This window comes from Pteropus medius, unplaced genomic scaffold (genome assembly GCF_902729225.1).
Source record: "Pteropus medius unplaced genomic scaffold, Ma_sr-lr_union100, whole genome shotgun sequence".
Classification (NCBI taxonomy): Eukaryota; Metazoa; Chordata; class Mammalia; order Chiroptera; family Pteropodidae; genus Pteropus; species Pteropus medius.
This window is the reverse complement of record NW_024355206.1, coordinates 2,537,825-2,554,822: the sequence shown is the minus strand read 5'-3', so window position 1 is coordinate 2,554,822 and position 16,998 is coordinate 2,537,825. Positions and strand designations below refer to the sequence as shown.

Below are 16,998 nucleotides of genomic sequence, written 5' to 3'. Positions count from 1 at the left end.
ATCTTTAAGTCCTCCCTGTTTTCCTCCTTTGCTCTGTGTCCCCGACCCAGTCCTCACCTGCCGCAGTCTGCTCAGTCTTCCCGCCTCCATCTGCCTGCCCTGCCCTCAACTGTCCTTCAAATCCTAACAGATTGCATCTCCCACAATCTAACCTCTTGCACTGTTTGTCACAGCTCTTTGTTCAAGAACATATCATGATTTCCTGTTGTCAAAAGAAAAAAAGAAACCTAACCTCACTTCCTGTGCAGTTTCCAAGATCCTCTTTTCATCTGTCCCACGGGCCTTTCTGCTCTCATCCTGGACCACTATCCAACCGATCTTTCAAGTTTAAACCTAAATTCAAGGCCTTTGTGTATTCACATGGCGACCCCTCTCAAACCATCACAGGTCTTCCCTGCCTCCTTTGGAACGATTGGGTCATTTCTTAATTCATATTCACTGAGTTCTGGGCCTTAGGGCTAGAGGAGTAGAATCAGGTCTCTGCCTTCAGGTGGAAGAGACAGGTGGTCTTGCTATGCAGGTCAGCCCCTTCTCACCTCCTTCCACCACCCTGGCTTTTTCTCTGTTCCCCCAGGGCCAGGGCGCTTGCTGTCCCATCACCAAAGCTCTTCCTCCAGGTCATCTATCCACAGCTCCCTGTGCTGGCCTCTATTAAAACTGCACCTCCTACCCCCTCCCCTGGTTTCTTCTGTGGGAATTGGCACCATCTGAAAGACCATGTATTTTACGTGTTCACTTACTATTTTCCCTCCCACTCGTTTGGTTTGCTGTGGAACACTCAGCACCAAGAACCCTGCCTGGGTCATGTTGAACTTTTTCAAATATATTATGTGCTTTGAGGTGGAACACAGGCACTGGTGAGTAGCAGAGCCTAGGAAGGAAACCCTGACCCCAGCCATTGGCCAGACCGAGCCCACAAATCTCGTTGGGTCAGGTGACAGCTGCAAAGTGAGCCACTCAGGGCAAACCTCTCTGCCTTACAAGACACGTATCCTGTCACAGTTGGCCTACCTCTTGTGACAGTAGTACGTATGAGGGCTGCTACCGTGTGGCCTTCTTTGAATGTGCAGCACCAGGCACAGAGCACAGGCCAAGTGTAGGACCCATAGCAGCAGGTTTGAGACCACCCCTATAAGCAGTGGCCCTTTGAAGTCCAGCTCAGCTGTGTCCAACCTCAGCTGGGCACATACTCCTAAAATGTGTACGCAAAATTTTAAATTATATATGACAGGTTGGAACCATCTCAAATAGTCGAATGTCAGCAACTTCACGTGGTTCAGCTTAATTCACGTTGAACTGTGCTAATGGAATACATTTTAAAAACAGACATAGAAAAAGAATGAGTTTAAAACATGTACCAAATAACCATGCAAAGATGGTCAACATCACCAATCTTTGGCAGACACGGTGCCTCTAGTAATTTTTATATTTTTCAGTCCAAACCTGTTCCTGAATCTGTGTAACCATCCCTTACTTGCAGTAAATTGGCTTAGTGTCACTTGTCTCGGGGTCTCTTGCTGAAGTCTTCCTATAGGCTCAGTGCTTTCTGGCACAACACATTGCCATCAATCGAAACACACTCTCATGTCTCCTGCCCACAAGTTTAATGTCTTTCCCATCTTAATTAGCACTATCACACACTGTGCCCTTAACTCTTGCAGTTTGAGGTGTGACAGGTTTACATACTAGCATTTCTTTTTTCTTCTTCACAATTTCACAGATGGAGGATTTGTACTTATCATAGAAGTCAACAGACTCAGTATGCAATTATTTTCCTTTCCCTATTAGGTCGAGAACTTTTACCTTTTTCACTGAAAGGAGGCACTTTATGGCTTCTCTTCAGCATATTCAAATTGCCAGCATCACTACTCTTGTGCTTGGGGGTCATTAATGAGTTATTTGATCATAAGCATGGTGGTTCTGTGGCAGTGGATCTGGTAACTGAGAGGAGCACTGCATGGCTAATGGGGCAGGGGGCATCTACAGGGTGACGTTGGACGGAGATAATTCACGTGCTGGGTGGGATGGAGCAGGACAGCAATTTTATCACGCTACTCAAAATGGTACGCAATTTAAAACATTTATTTCTGGAATTTTCGATTTAATTTCGGATTGCAGTTGACTGAGGGTAAATGAAGCCATGAGTAAGGGGGGACTTACCCAAAAGAGATATTTGCACACCGATGTTCATAGCAGCATTATTCACAATAACCAAGAGTGGGAGCAACCCAGCTCTCCATCCAGGGACGAATGGATAAACCAAACGTGGCATATACACCCAGATGAATTATTCAGGCTTAAAAAGGAAATTGTGAAACGTACAACATGGATGAACCGTGATGACATCATGCTTAGTGACATAGGCCAGTCACAGAAAGACAAATATTGTAGGATTCCATTTATCCGAGGCATCTAGTCAAATTCACGGAAATAGAAAGTAGAATGGTGGTTGCCAGGGGCTGAGGGGAGGAGGGAATGGGGAGTTAGTGTTAAATGGGTATAGAGTTTCAGTTTTGCAAGATGAAAAAGTTCTGGAGATCAGTGTGAATGTACTGAACAGCACCAAACTCTGCACTTAAAAATGGTAAAGATGATAAATTTTATGGTGTGTATTTTGCAACAATTAAAACTAAACAAATTTGAAGATGAGAGTCCATAGATTCAGCGAAAAACAAGTTAAATAAACTTGTGCTCTCTATAACAGGGCAGTTAAAAAATCTTAAACTGTACAAATTCTGTAGCTCTAGTTTCTTGCCACTTCCCAAAGTGTCCTCTTGAAAGCTGCACACCTCAAAGGCCAAACCACCCAGCAAGACTGTGTCCCAGCGTCCCCAATCCCTCCACCAAGCCACCCTCCCACCCTGGCTTGAGGATTTACAAAAAGGGCCACTTCACCAACTTTTCCAATTAAGTTTTATTCTAGAACAGTCTTACAACAATGCTGATTTAAAACCCAGGACATTTCTGGAACACTGGTAACAGCTCCATCTTCCTTCAACCCGCAGACAAAAGAATTGAAGCTACTGCTCAGCTGTGAGTTTGGCATCAGCTATGAACTCTTAAGGAACCCAGAACAAAGTCCTGGAGCCAGGCCAGCAGTGGTCAGTGACTCAGCCAGCTCCTTGCTCAGTGGACGGGGAAAGCTGCTGACCGAACGATCTGCGGCCCCGCTTGGAAGTAGTGTGGTTTCAGTAGTGTTTCTTCCTTCTTGGCCCTGCTGTTTCTCTGACAGACATAAAAAACAGTCACCTCCCGCACACATCAGAGGGATGCAGAGTACACATGGGTCACACAGCGGTAGAGAGTGGTGAGAAAGATGTGAGCCCTGAACCTCCATGCTGTGTCCTCACCCTGACCCAGTGTCCCACCTGCTGGAACAGCCAAGCAAGGACAGTTCTGTCTGGGCCGAAGCCCCTCGACCAGGTGTGACCCTGAAGAGGCTGCAACTAATCCTTCAAGGAAAACAGCAGCTCAAGCGGAACAGGGCGCTGTGTGCCGGGCATGCTGAGTGCTAGCATTTCGTCCTCTTGACGTCCCTATGAGGTAGGTCATATTATTTTCCCCATTTTATAGATGAGGGAACAGGCTCAAGAGTGAAGTCACATACTTGCTTAAGGTCTCAAAGCTATTATGTGACAAGCAACGACGGGGCTCAAAGGTCTATATGACCTGAACTCTTCGTTACCCCAACACCCTAAAACTGCACCTTAGGAAAGAGGGAAAGAGGGGTGAGGGATGAAATCCCGAGACCATTTTTAAAAATTTGGGAGGAAATCCAACCACCACAGTGATTATCAAAGTGTCTGAGTGGGGACTGGCCCGAGGGTGGGTACACTGCACAGCTGCCCTGCCCCAGCCCCAGCAGACATGCAGACTCCACTCCCCTATAGACTGGTGGCCTTGCTCTTAATAAAAGTCCCTTGGGTGCCATTCTGCACAGGAGTTCCAGAATTCAAATTGCTGCCTCGTTTCTCAGGCTTTTGCTTAAGAGAACCTAGTGCTGAATAGGCAGGAGAAATGCTTGATTTGGGTCAAAATACATATGCTAGTCTCCACCCAAATCTTATGCACTTTCCCTCCTGGAACAGTGCTTGGTGCTCCCAGCGCCAAGCAGAGGGGCAGTTCCCCAGGAGCCTGTGGGCTCTGCTGTGCCATCGGAGCCTGGCACAGTTCCCTCGAGGGCTGCTGCCAGAGTTCCATTTGGAGAGAAAGGGAGACTGGTCTCCTGAGTGGCCTTAGCTCTAAAGCTTCAGGGCATGTTTACTCTGAACCTGACATAACTCTGGAGGAAGAGGTAGGTGGTGGAACAGGAAGAGGCCTTTACCCCAAGTCACCGAGTCTGGAAGAACAGCCCCACCCTCCCAAGGAGACATTATCCCTTTAGATAGCACAGCTTGGGGGTAGGGAAGCTGACAGCCTGGGACAGTCTTGGCACACACCCTACTCCCGCAGGGGCCCTAGTACATACTCCACCTGACATTTTTATGGTGTCTGTAAAGTGCCATTAGCTAAACCACAGGGTAGGGGGACCAACAGTCCAGGACAGGAGAGGGCTGTGCCGTGGGCACACACGGGGGTCAAGAGGGATAATCCCAACTCCTTGGACCCTGGAGGAAGCTGGCTGCACCCTGCCCTGCCCAGATGAGGTGCTTTTCCTGCCCCACTCCCCACACCGGGAGGCCACCAGCAAACTTCTCCTCCCTCACGCCCTCCTGTCCTGTGCCTCCCCTGTGCCTCCATTGGTGCCCTGGGCCAGGTCCTCAGGCCAGTACTGGTCCTCCATATACTGCTCCACGTCCGTGCTGCTGTCAGGCTCTTTGTCGTCAGGGTGGGTCCAGAGGCTGCTGGCCTCCTGCTGTTCCCACTGCACCTCCACCAGCCGGTACAGCTCCATGGCTGTCATGGCATCTTCCACGGATGAGTGCCCGTGCTGGCCCACCTGCGGACGAGAGCCCACGTCAGTGCCCACAATCCTAGAGAGAGGCCTGTCACCCGGCTCTGTGCACGCCCAACACCATGCACTCTCCGAACAGGGCAGTCGGGCATGGTGCAGTGAGAGGAGCGTGGGTTTTGGTCAGACAGAAAGGTGCTGAAATCCCAGCTGCAGCACACGCCATCCAGCTTCTCTGAGCCGTTTCTTCAACTGTAGAACAAAGGCCTGAAGAACAGATGAACGTGAAGCACAGTAGGGGCAGGAGTTAGCAGCTGCCCCTGACTGAAGGATCCATCTCACTGTAGGAGATGGACTTCTAGATGCAAATGCAGACAGAGCCTGGGTGGGGGATCAGCCTGGACAGGTGCATACACAGGGGAAGGATGCTGGAGAGAAGCACCCAGGGCTGCACGTAGGTGAGGAGGCCTGTGCTTTACTAAGGTCCCCAGGACCCGCGCTGGGTTAGGAGGGATGACGAGGAGCTGGAGGCACCGCCCCACAGCCCTGTCCGTGGCGTGATTGGCACAGGGGCCAGACCTTCCCACTCCCGCACCTGGATCTTCTTGTGCAACAGCTGCAGGGCCAGGTCCTTAAGAGATACACGGGTCCGGGTGTGGAGGCCGGGCTGGCTGAGCAGGTTGGGCACGTAAGTGGTGTCCCGGGTCTGGCTCCGCGGGTGGACGTACTTGAGGGCCTGGAAGTCGTTGTGCAGGGCGTGTCCCACCACCACCTTGCCCTTCAGGAGTTTGAGGATCTGTGAGCCAAGAAAGGAGTCAGGAAGGGCCCCTGTCAGCCTGGCACAAGATCAGTGGGTGCACAGGTCGCTCTGGAGGAAGGCAGAAAGGAGACGGGGGGCTGTGAGCTCCAGTCAACCAGGCTGCCCAAGTTTCAACCCAGACCCTTCGACGTACTACTGAAGAGAAGCTGGGGTGCACTTCAGCTCTCCGGACCTGTAAATTGGAATGTTGCCAACACTCCGTGGCTAGTCATGAGCATTCAAGATTTTCAGGGGCAAGTCTTCTAGTTCTTCCATACAAGCAACTCTCACCTGCTGCGCACGCTTCTCTCAGCCTGAAGACTTCCCCAACCCTCCCGCCCCTCCCACACCTGGCTCCTCTCACAGAAGGTCTCAGCTCACACGTCAGGAGGCCGCCCCATGCCTCCCCCATCGACATCTCCTACAGGGGATTCATCGCACTTTCTGAGTACACATTTAACTCTGGCACAGTCTACCCACTCCCACCATCAGCTCACTGTAAACACGCAGGGACTGTGTTTGACTTGACTGGTGATGCTCAGTGAAAACTCAGCACACAGGAGGTGATCCTGGGTGAAGTCCAGAGCCATGCTCGGCACCATACACAGTCCTCATCTTCAGGATTCCGTCTCTGCCTCTCCGCCACATAGGCTCTACTTCTCGCCCTCTAAACCTGCTGCCTTGCCCAGCTCTGACCATCTGCATGATGTGTACCTCTCTCCCTTGTCTTCTACACTCCTTAGGTCCCAGGGAGGCCACGTCTATGGCCAGAGGCCTGCAAACCCTCCAGCCCCCTTTGCTGGGGGGTGGAGGGTTTATCACCAGCCACTGGCATCCCATGGCCTGCCTCTGCTGGCAACATTTGGTCTCTTGCTAAAGTCGGCTCTCACAGCAGGTGGATGAGGCGCATTTAGACTTTAGGGGTAGGGCAATGACACTGTTCTAGACTCTCCCCACAGCCCTCCAGCCATTCAGTGGGAATGGATCAAGCACACTCGCACTGGCTCAGAGTCCAGGCAGACAGAAAGTGCTTCTGCTCTTGGGAGCACCACCACCCAGGCTGAAGTCAGTAGTGGGAAGCTGAGAACTCGCCACAGGCCTCCCTTTCTGTTGCTTCTATTCCTGATCAGCCTGCTTGATAAATAACCTTCAGATCTTTTGAAAAATATGCTTAGGCCCTGTCTTAGGTGAAAAAGGAGGACATATAATGCTGTGTACCAGTATTTCCCAAATTTCCCTAGCCCCAATGACCCAGAATCATCAAGTAGTTCTGCTATAATACTTGTTTTGAAAATGCAAAATGTTCTATGACTGATATATTAGAACATCACTTGAGAATAGCACTTGATCTTGCCCTTAAGTGAAAGTAGGAAACTGCACCCAGCTGAACTGAGCCACATGGGGACGCACAAAAGGCACACCCCTCAAACACTTACAGTGAGCTTAGCTCACCTGTGCGAGTAGCCAGAGCTCACAGCTGGCATCCCCGCTTTCTGTCTGATTTCAGGTAACTCCTTTGACCACTGCACTGTAACGCAAGCTGCAACCCTTCTGACATCCACCTCTGCAAAGAAATTGCAGGTCCTTTTCAAGGTAAAGTGCCATCCGTATTGGTATATTTATACATTTCTTAACCATTTAATGTGTGCAGAACTGTGCTACCCTTGTTATGAGGTTTCCATACTTTTATTTTTAGGGTGTCACTGATGACATTTTTTGGGTGTTGCGTCTCTAACCCCATTTCTCCCGTAAACTCTGAAGTTTCTATAAGTTTGCAGTGTGAGGATTTTTTGGCAAGTGCTCAGCAGCGCCCTCTCCAGGCCTAGAGACCTATGGGATCAGAATTTTCACAGAAGGATCTGGGGACAAGACACAAGGCTTTGGTATTTTTTTTTTTTAGGTGTTTCTTATGCTCAAGCACGTTTGGGAATTTCTGATATGTTAGTGTGGTCCTAACCACTAATTAATTTTCTTCAAAGCATTGAAAAACTAACATAAGGAAATATACTAAAACATTCACACCTGAAGGTGATAGCACTTTGGGCCTTACAAATTTTATACAGATATCTAATACTTTTATAACAGAAAAGAAAATGTAAAATGTAAGCTGTGTCACACCTTGCAGTTCGCACAGCCTTTCCACAAACATGATCATGTATGACACCCCGGCGATGCCCATATTGCAGGTAGGTCAGGATTTTTACTCACCTTTCCATGGAGAAGGAACCCACTGTTTGGAGAAGTTAAGAAGCTTTCTCAAGGTCTCTTTGCTTCCAGTGGCAAAGTGGTGACTCAAACCCAGGGCTGCTTTTTGCAGCCCATCACACCAACCCGATAGGTCCCCACCCTGCCCTCACCTCTTTCTGGGCCACCTGGAAGGGGATGGCCTTGCGCATGTGCTGCCGAGTGATGCCGCTCCAGCGAGTGCGGTAGTCCACGATGGGCATCTCAGGCCTGACGTACTTGTCATAGAGGACGTCGCCATGGTAACTCACCACGGAGCAGCGGGCCAGCTCACTCACCCGCCCTCGGGGTCCTGTGCCCACCATCTCACAGTCGATAGCCACGCACTTGCTGGGCAGGGGCCCGGTGCATACCCTGGGAGTGGGCTTTCTGCTGCATGGGGCACCTCCAGGTCCAGCCCTTGGACGCTGCCTCCCATTGCTGGCAGCCTGAGGGCCTGACGGTGCTTCCGAGAGCATGGGCGCCTCCAAAGACATGGGCGGTGGGGAGGACCCTGGGTCCGGGGGTGTGCTCAGCAGCCCCTGCCCCTGTAGTAAGGCCTTCCGGGCCATGAACCGCTGGTGCTGTCGGCTCTTTCTCTTGTGCTTTCTCCGAAGCACATCCTTGGCATTCGAGCTGGCCAGCAAAGGGCATAGGCACTGCGCAGGCTCGTGGGCTTCCCGGGGTACCATGCCAATCTGCTCATCACTCGGGGAAAGGAAGGCCTGGGAGGTAATCTTCCAACGGGGCAGCAACCTGGAGAGAGAACACACGGGGCAGAGGGGCTGGGTGAGGAGTGGGCCAGGCCAGCCTCCCTCCTGAGGTACTCCCTGCCTGGGCTGCTCTGGAGCCTGTATTTTGTTTCAGGCTCCTAGACTGAGTCAAAGACTTACTTTAATCATAATTGCACTCGTAAAATCCTACCATATGCTAACTACTGCTCTAAGTACTTTCCATGGAATCACTAACCTTCCCAACAACCCAAACGAACTGTTATCCTCATATTACTGGTAAAAAAAAAAAGCCTGGGGCATAGAGGTTAAATAACTTGCTCAATTAATGAAACAAAAGCTGATATAAACCCAGAGTCCCTGCTATCTGCCAGACTGTGGAGACTGCAGAACTGGAGGTGACCGTGACCTCAGTGAACTCCTGGTTTGGCGGAGAGAGAGGGGTAGTCAGAAACTTGCTGAGGATGGGAGCGAGGGACTAGGGACAGGCACCTGACTCACTTGGCCAGGTACGGGAACAGGCAGAATCACTGGGTTAGGGACGTCCTGGCAATGGAGGAGACACTTTGAAGGGTTTCAGGAAGGTCTCCGAGGAGCCCAGAGAGGGAAGGGTATCCGCACAGACACAAAGCCCAGGAGGCAAAGCACATCATTGTAGAGGGCAAGGAACCCGGTGCAGCAATTAATTTAAAAGCAAAGAGGGAGGGGAGAGAAGGGTGGATAGCGAGATACCACTGCTCCTGAAGGGAGGTAAAATTGGGGGCTTAATCCAGAGATGAACTGGGAACCATGAATCTACCTAGTTTTAGGGAGAGGGTGACTGGATCACCACTGCATCATAGGAATAGGTCTGGAGAAGACAAGAATCTGAGCAACAGCAGAGATGAAGAGAAATGGGAGGAAGAGGGGAGGTGATGTGTCATTTGGTGATGCGTGGGCCAGGGTGAGGCACAGTGACCCATCCTGAGGCATTCTCCCCTTGCTTGCTCATCCCTTCTCCAAGAAGCCTCCTCCCTTTTAAAAGCGTTTTTAATGATAACCTACTTTCTCGTATTGACAAGTCACATATTAGAGCTGACAAATCCTGAACCTCATTCAGTTTGCCTCCGCCCAGCACTGGGGACAACAAGGCCTAAGAAGCCAGAGACTGACCTCTGTGGGGGAAGAGGGCCCTTTCTCTTCACTGGGAGGGCTGAGGGCCCTGCAGGTCAGGAGCTGAGGCAGGGTCTAGGGTTGGTGGCCTTCCTGTCCCTGCTGGCAAGGTTTCAAAGAAACCAGAAATAGGTTCCCTGAGAAAAGGTCTCAGTGGCCTCGTGTTTCAAGAGAGGAGGGCAGTCTTCAAAGCCAGCAATTATTGAGGGCACACCTCCCCTTCCCCGGGCCCCCAGATGAGCTCCGTAACGTGACTGTTATGGTAAGGACAAACACAAGTCTGTCTCCAGCCGGGTGCCTACGCTTTGGGGATCAGCTGCCACCAGGCCTTCCCGCAGGGGCCCTGGCCTAAGGGAACGGCCGCCCCAGCGTATCCCTCAGAGCAATGGCCCCGCTAAGTCCGGACCGCCAGTGGCATCGGGGCTACCAATCTGCTGGCTGATCAGGGAGGCAGCGGGCAGTTAGTTCCAGACCCTGCTCTGGCACTGAGGAGCTGGACAAACGGGACCGGGTCGCCGTCCCCTCCACCATAAAACAAGGACCTATTAGACCGCGAGCTGGACTAGGTTAGGGGCTTGCCCAAAGCAGCTCATTACCGGAAGCGATGAAGACCTCGGTTTACCTGCGCACCTCAACTGCCATTTTGGGGAACGCGGCCTGAGAACCCGCATTTCGAAGAGCGTGCGGCCCCACCCCCAAGCCGGGAAACTAACAATCGCCCGAATCTGAGGGGACCTGGCTCCGCGAGACCCCGCCCGCGGAGGGACTCGGGGTCCCCCGTGGGTCACTCACGGGCCGCCGCGGGGCCGGAAGCGTCCGCCAGGCCGGGCCCCGGACCCCCGAGCAGGGCGGGGACTTGGCACAGGCGGCGGCCCGGCGCGGCCTGCGCACCCGCCGACTCGGAGAACCGGTTGGCCGGGTCCCGGCGTCGCCCACCGCGGGCCCGGGCCGCACACGCGCGCGGGGCCCCGCTCGACCCCGCTGTTCCCACTAGGGTCCCCGCGATCACCTGAAGCCGGGGCGCGTACGCCGCTGTCCGCACGTGGCTTCCCGGCAGCCGGCAGCTCCCACAAGCCCGGGCAAGCCCCGCTCCGGCTGCCCGGCTATTGGTTCGCTGAACGGCAGCGCCCGCCTAAGGCCTCTTGTGATTGGCTCGCTGGGAGAGTCTGGCTCTCTGTGGGTAGGCGCGCGGCAGCAGGAGGGGCGGGGATTCCGAAAGGGGCGTGGCTCGCGATCCTGCCCGGCCGAGTCCGCGGGAAATTTTAAAGAGACCGCAGCGGAGCGTAACCTCCACTCGCCGGGTTCGCGCTCTGATGTGTTCCCCCGTCTCCAATGCACCCCGCTCCCTGGGTCAGGATGTGGGCTCCTGTGAAGTCCGTGCCTCCAAAGGCCGAATGACTTAGAGAGTACACACCCATATTTGCCGAATGTTAATAATCCTATCTCCTCGGGTGTCGTGGGGATTCAGTAAAGTAATATGAATGATGGGCACTAAAGAAAGGTTTTTTAAAGTCAGGTTTGCTCCTTTGGCACTATTTTTTTCACTTATCCTTTTGTAATGCTTTCCTCATAAGTATTAAGTTCCTACTATGGGCGGGGCACTGGGACCCAGAACAGCCTCTGACTAGTTAGTTGCTCACCGCATGGTGCCCTAACAGAAAGGATTAACAGATAATTCGGTGCATCGCGAATAATAAGAACGATAATAAATAGTTCACATTGATTGTGAGCACTTACTGCGTGCCAGGCAACATACGCATCTAATCTGCACAAGAACCCTCTGAGATATGTACTATTATTATTTCTAGTTTACAGGTAAAGAACTTGACACTTAAATTAAGGAGACACAGCCAGGGTCCAAACGAAGACCCTTACCAGAACACTCCGATGCCTCCCAGCTCCATGTTGCGAGCAGAAATGGCCTCGCAAAGGTAGCTAGAAGGCTAGGGATACATGTGTTGAGGAACCTACTCTTTTTGAAGGCTTTGGGGAGCTGGGAGGAGTTTAAGCCAGGACTGGTTCACTAGCAATTTGGAGAAACTCACTCTGGCCGCAGTGTAGAGAGGAATGGATTAGGCCTGGAGAAAGAGGGGTTGGGGGATGACTGTGAACATCCAGGCAAGGGAAGATCCTGGTGGTCGGAGTGGTAGAGACGATGAAGAACTAGGGACAGAGTTCAGAGCTTCACAGGAAGCAACATTGACAGGACAGAGATGATGAGCAACTGTCTCCAGACATGGAGGCTTTGTGAGAGGTACCTCTGGGGGCAAGGACAGTTTTAAGAGAGTCAGTATCCCAATCCTCAAGTCCCAAGGGACGGGACCCGAAAGCATGCCTGGAGCCCTTGGGGTTCCGCTTCCTTCTCCCCTTTCATAACCAGCCATCTCTCACTTTCCAAAGGAAAGTCCCCCTCCCCCCATTCTGAAGCCTGCTCCGCTGCGTCTCCCTGGGAAATAAAAGTAGTCTCTAGGGAGGAAAAAACATAAGGCAGTTCTAAATATGGCTTTTAATTGAGGACCCGTCTATAAGAATGTTTCTACAAGACAGGTGGTTTCTGATTCGTTGCTTTCACTACGATCCAAGGAGGATTTAATCATATCGTCAGCTAATAGGCCATTAAAATATTTTTTGAGGCTAGACAATTATCAGAAATTAAAAGAACTGAGAGATACAGCCAGAATAAACCTCCTTCCACTTCTATCTGCTTTTTCTGTGAGCAATGTTTTATTGGTGCTTATGTTCATAAGAACAAAATAGAAAGTCCACTCTTTCTCATCCTTGCAACAAGTAATATTCATCCCTGGATTTATAAACTTAATGGGAAAATAACTGGCTCGATCTATCTTCTTAAGACATATTTTCAATGGCATTCCTAATGAAAATTTACTTTTTGTGGTTAAAGATTATTGCTCATATAATGAAATGCTATATACAGTATTTGTTATGTGATCAAATGTAACTACAAATAATTGCAACAATTATTTCAGTTGGAAGGAAAACAGTGAACACTTAGAACCTTACGGGTCACGGTTAGAGTTAACAAGTTCAAATTTATATACATAATTTTGTGACACATTGGGTGTGCCAGAAAATATTGCCAGGCTTGAAAATATATTATGCTAGGACTAAACTCTGTAGCAGAAGTAGAATGGAAATATAAGTTCAAGAAGAAAAAAAAGAATGTTGTGTACAATATAGAAATAAAACGCAAATCTGGATTTAGTAAGGAGAGACTTTATTTGAAAGGATTATTGAGGAGGGGGCATTAAGGAGGAGAGGGGAGCAGAGAATTACTGCGACAGGGAGAATGAATGCTCTGACCATAACATCAGCCAGCTCTTAACGGATAAGCAGAAGAAGTTTTCTTTTACGTGGAGGAGCCACCAAAACTAGAAAGAACAGGATCTGGGGAGGTGAGATGAACAGGAGGGATCTGTTCCAGTATCCGGATAGTAGATCTGATAGTAGATTAGAGATTGTTTCACCCTCAGGCCAGGCTGTTCTCTGGAAGGATTGTCAATGGGCTCTGGCTGAGGGTGGCCCTAGTTCAGGAACCCAGGGGAAGAAGAAAAACTTAACCAAAGTTTGGTTAACAAGCATTGTGTCCCAGTTGGTCACTGCACCCAGCAGTTCAGCTCATCACCGATGAGACAAAGAGTGAGAATTTGGAAGGTCTGTGCCATGCCTTGTCACAGGCAGGAATCCATGCGTCTAATCTCAGTCACGTGGGGCAGGGTATTTCTTTGCAGTAAGATGTTTCCAGAACACAAAGGGGTAGGAGAGATTTCCTAACCATCACTCTTTCCAGGAACACAGGGTTCAGGGGAAATTCAACATTGTAATAAGAGTTTTCTCATGCACTTTTAAAATGGATAATGTAGATATCAAATTGCTTTGATATTTAGGCTCTATTGCATTCATTTAAAGGCACTTTTTAAAAAGATGATATTTAAAATATATCACTTAGACTAATGGGATTATGATAAAAAATATTGTCAAGAAAAAAAAGTTAAAGGTCCCCAGGTATGCAATATGGATGGCACAATAGTGGCATATTGGCTGTGGATGGCAGTGTCTTCAAGCAAACTTTAGGGACTTCACACTCCCACTTCTGGGGTGAACGTACCCCCTGCTTTCTCAATGACTAGGGCTTGTACAGAACCCCTTTGAGCTGGAGCTTGATGGGACAAAGCCTATAACCCAAACCCTGCCCCTATGGACCCCACCCGCTGCCCCTCCACCTGATCAGTCCGGGTGCATCTGAGACATTGGACTTGATCTGTTTTGCATTTACACATCATTATTGCCACAGTCAAAGTGCCATTCTGCTGGCCTTGCATACTTGCTTTAAGGACTGCTGGACCAGGTGCAGATGTGAAGTGGGGTGTCAATCTGGTTATTTTTTAGAGCAGTGATTTTTCTAAGCCTGGTCCCAGAACAGCAGCCTAGACATCACTGGGGAATGGGTTGGACCTACTAACTCAGAAATTCAGGGGGTGGGGTCCAACTTTCTGTTTGAAGGAGCTGATTGACGGAAAGCTTTCTAGATGTATGCTCAAGTTTAAGATTCCTTGTGTAGAGGGGATGGAGCTGACAGAACTCTGGGAGCCAAATGCAAATAGTTCATTCATTTTATTAAAGCCGATTCCCTCTCTGTCGGCATTCTTGATCCAACAGTGACTTTGGACCTACCTGTTCACAGCCGGTCCCCAAGATACTTATGGTACCTTCCCTCGACTGAGAATTTCCAGTGTTCTTAGACCCATCCAGATTAAGCTTCACATGACTGATTTTTTAATGGATAATTGGAGGGTTTTGATCCTGGGGAATTTTATTTTCCACTGATACGTTTTCCATTCTAGACTTGTTTCTTCACACATAAAATTAAAACTAAAATCGGTGACTCCGTCACAGCTGAACATTGAAATCGCCTGAGGAGAGTTAAAAAATACGAAGCTTGGGTCATACCCCAAGATTCTGATTTAGCTGGTTTGAGGCAGGGCCTGAACGAGATTTTTAAAACTCACTGGGTGACTAGTTTGCAGCCAAGACGGAAATCACCGCTAAAGCGCAGCTACTTAAGTAATCCACCAGAGGGCGCTGCCGCCTTACACGTCCAGGGAACCAGATAAAAGTGCTAAAAACCGGGAAACAAAAGAAAAAAATAAACAAATGGGACTACATCAAACTAAAAAGTTTTGTACAGCAAAGGAAACCATCAACAAAACAAAAAGAGAACTGACTGGGAGAAGATATTTGCTAATGACACATCTGATAAGGGGTTAATATCCAAAATATATAAAGAACTGATACAGCTCAACAGCACTCATAAACACCATTTCCCAGCCTTTCTCCATGCCTCCTCTTGGGGGGCATTGTGCCCTAAGGATGACATCTGATAAGGGGTTAATACCTAAAATATATAAAGAACTTATACAGCTCCAATAACTTACAGAGGTTGCGCGAATTACCTCTAGGTCGCTCAGCAAAATAGGTAGCTTACTACTTTTTAAGGGAACTTCCTAGGTATCTCAGAACACAAAAGGGTTGGTGAGCCAAGGGTCAGGGCACCTGAGTCCCTTTATCTTAACTACATGGACCAGGTTTATACAGCTAGCAGCCCAGTTCCCAGCGACCACATCTATTTCCCTGAAAGTAAGGCAGCAGCGCCATCCGATGGATTTTCTGTAAGACCAGCAGCTAGGTTTTAAGCACTTTTAGCTAGTTTTCCGAAAGTGTAAGGCGGCAGCGCCATCTGGTGGATTTTCTGTAAGACCAGCAGCCAGGTTTTAAGCACTTTTAGCTAGTTTTCCGAAAGTGTAAGGCGGCAGCGCCATCTGGTAGATTTTCTGGGTAATACCAGCAGCCAGGTTTTTAGCACTTTTTAAAAACTTTTAAAATCTTTTTTAATTTTTAAAAAATTAAAAAAAAATTTAAATATTTTAAAAAAATTTACTTATTTAAATTAGTTTCAAGTATACAGTACATTGGTTAGACATCTATATAGTTCAAAATGATGCCGATTGCTCCCTCCCTCCCCTGGCCCTCCAACTAGCCAGCATATTAATGCTGACTGCATTCCCTATGCCGTGCTCCCCATTCCCATGACCATCTATCGACTACTAATTTGTACTTCTTTAACCCTTCACCCCATTCACCCAGCCCCCCAACACCTCCCCTTTGTCCATCACCAAATTGTCCACTATATTTGTTGGTGGGATTGCAAATTGATGCAGCCACTATGGAAAACAGTATGGATGTTTCTTAAAAAATTAAAAATGGACATACCCTTTGACTCAGCAATTGCACATCTGGATATTTATCCAAAGAAAACCAAAACAATAATTCGTAAAGATCTATGCACTCTAGTATTCATGGCAGCACAGTATACAATAGTCAAGATATGGAAGCATCCTAAATGCCCATCAACAGATGATTAGATAAATAAATTATGGTTCGTATGTACAACGGAATGTTACTCAGCCATTAAAAAAAAATGAAATCCTACCATTTGCAATGACATGGTTATTGTCATTGCAATAGGTTATTATGCTGTGAGAGATATGTCAGACAAAGATAAATACCGTATGATTTCACTTGTGGAATCTAAGCAACAAAAAGAACGAAGTAATAAAAAATACTCACAAATATAGTGGACAATTTGGTGATGGACAAAGGGGAGGTGTTGGGGGGCTGGGTGAATGGGGTGAAGGGTTAAAGAAGTACAAATTAGTAGTCGATAGATGGTCATGGGAATGGGGAGCACGGCATAGGGAATGCAGTCAGCATTAATATGCTGGCTAGTTGGAGGGCCAGGGGAGGGAGGGAGCAATCGGCATCATTTTATGAACTATATAGATGTCTAACCAATGTACTGTATACTTGAAACTAATTTAAATAAGTAAATTTTTTAAAAAATTATTTAAAAAATTTTTTAATTTTTTAAAAATTAAAAAAATTATTTAAAATTTTTTTTAATTTTTTAAAAATTAAAAAAATTATTTAAAAAATTTTTTAATTTTTTAATTTTTTAAAAATTTAACAACCCAGCATGGTAGGTGTGATAAGTTCCATTTTACCAAAAAATTATTTAAAAAATTTTTTAATTTTTTAAAAATTAAAAAAGTTTTTAAAAAGTTTTTAAAAAGTGCTAAAAACCCGGCTGCGGGTATTACCCAGAAAATCCACCAGATGGCGCTGCC

General features: G+C 48.4%; 2 protein-coding genes across 6 annotated transcripts in view; one reads left to right on the top strand and one right to left on the bottom strand.

The window, feature by feature from the left end:
* Positions 1 to 2,896: 2,896 nt before the first annotated feature.
* On the bottom strand, positions 2,897 to 10,955 carry AEN (apoptosis enhancing nuclease). Of its 5 annotated transcripts, XM_039858317.1 has the most exons (5): positions 10,806 to 10,821; positions 9,797 to 9,898; positions 8,048 to 8,669; positions 5,487 to 5,687; positions 2,897 to 4,939 (listed from the first exon to the last, which is right to left on the bottom strand). In XM_039858317.1, the coding sequence occupies exons 3-5, from the start codon at positions 8,603 to 8,605 to the stop codon at positions 4,703 to 4,705; spliced, it is 996 nt and encodes a 331-aa protein (XP_039714251.1). In that variant the 5' UTR covers positions 8,606 to 8,669; positions 9,797 to 9,898; positions 10,806 to 10,821; the 3' UTR covers positions 2,897 to 4,702. The 5 variants fall into 5 exon arrangements, with proteins under 5 accessions (XP_039714251.1, XP_039714250.1, XP_039714248.1 ...); XM_039858316.1 differs by lacking the exon at positions 9,797 to 9,898 and having other exon boundaries at positions 10,806 to 10,955; XM_039858314.1 differs by lacking the exons at positions 9,797 to 9,898; positions 10,806 to 10,821 and adding an exon at positions 10,427 to 10,645.
* The window catches only part of DET1 (DET1 partner of COP1 E3 ubiquitin ligase), a 52,052-nt gene continuing 38,357 nt past the window's right edge, over positions 3,304 to 16,998 (top strand). Inside the window, exons 1-2 of the mRNA XM_039858309.1 lie at positions 3,304 to 3,543; positions 7,198 to 7,283. The gene's annotated coding sequence lies outside the window, so the exon portion shown is untranslated. The remainder of the gene's footprint in view (positions 3,544 to 7,197; positions 7,284 to 16,998) is intronic.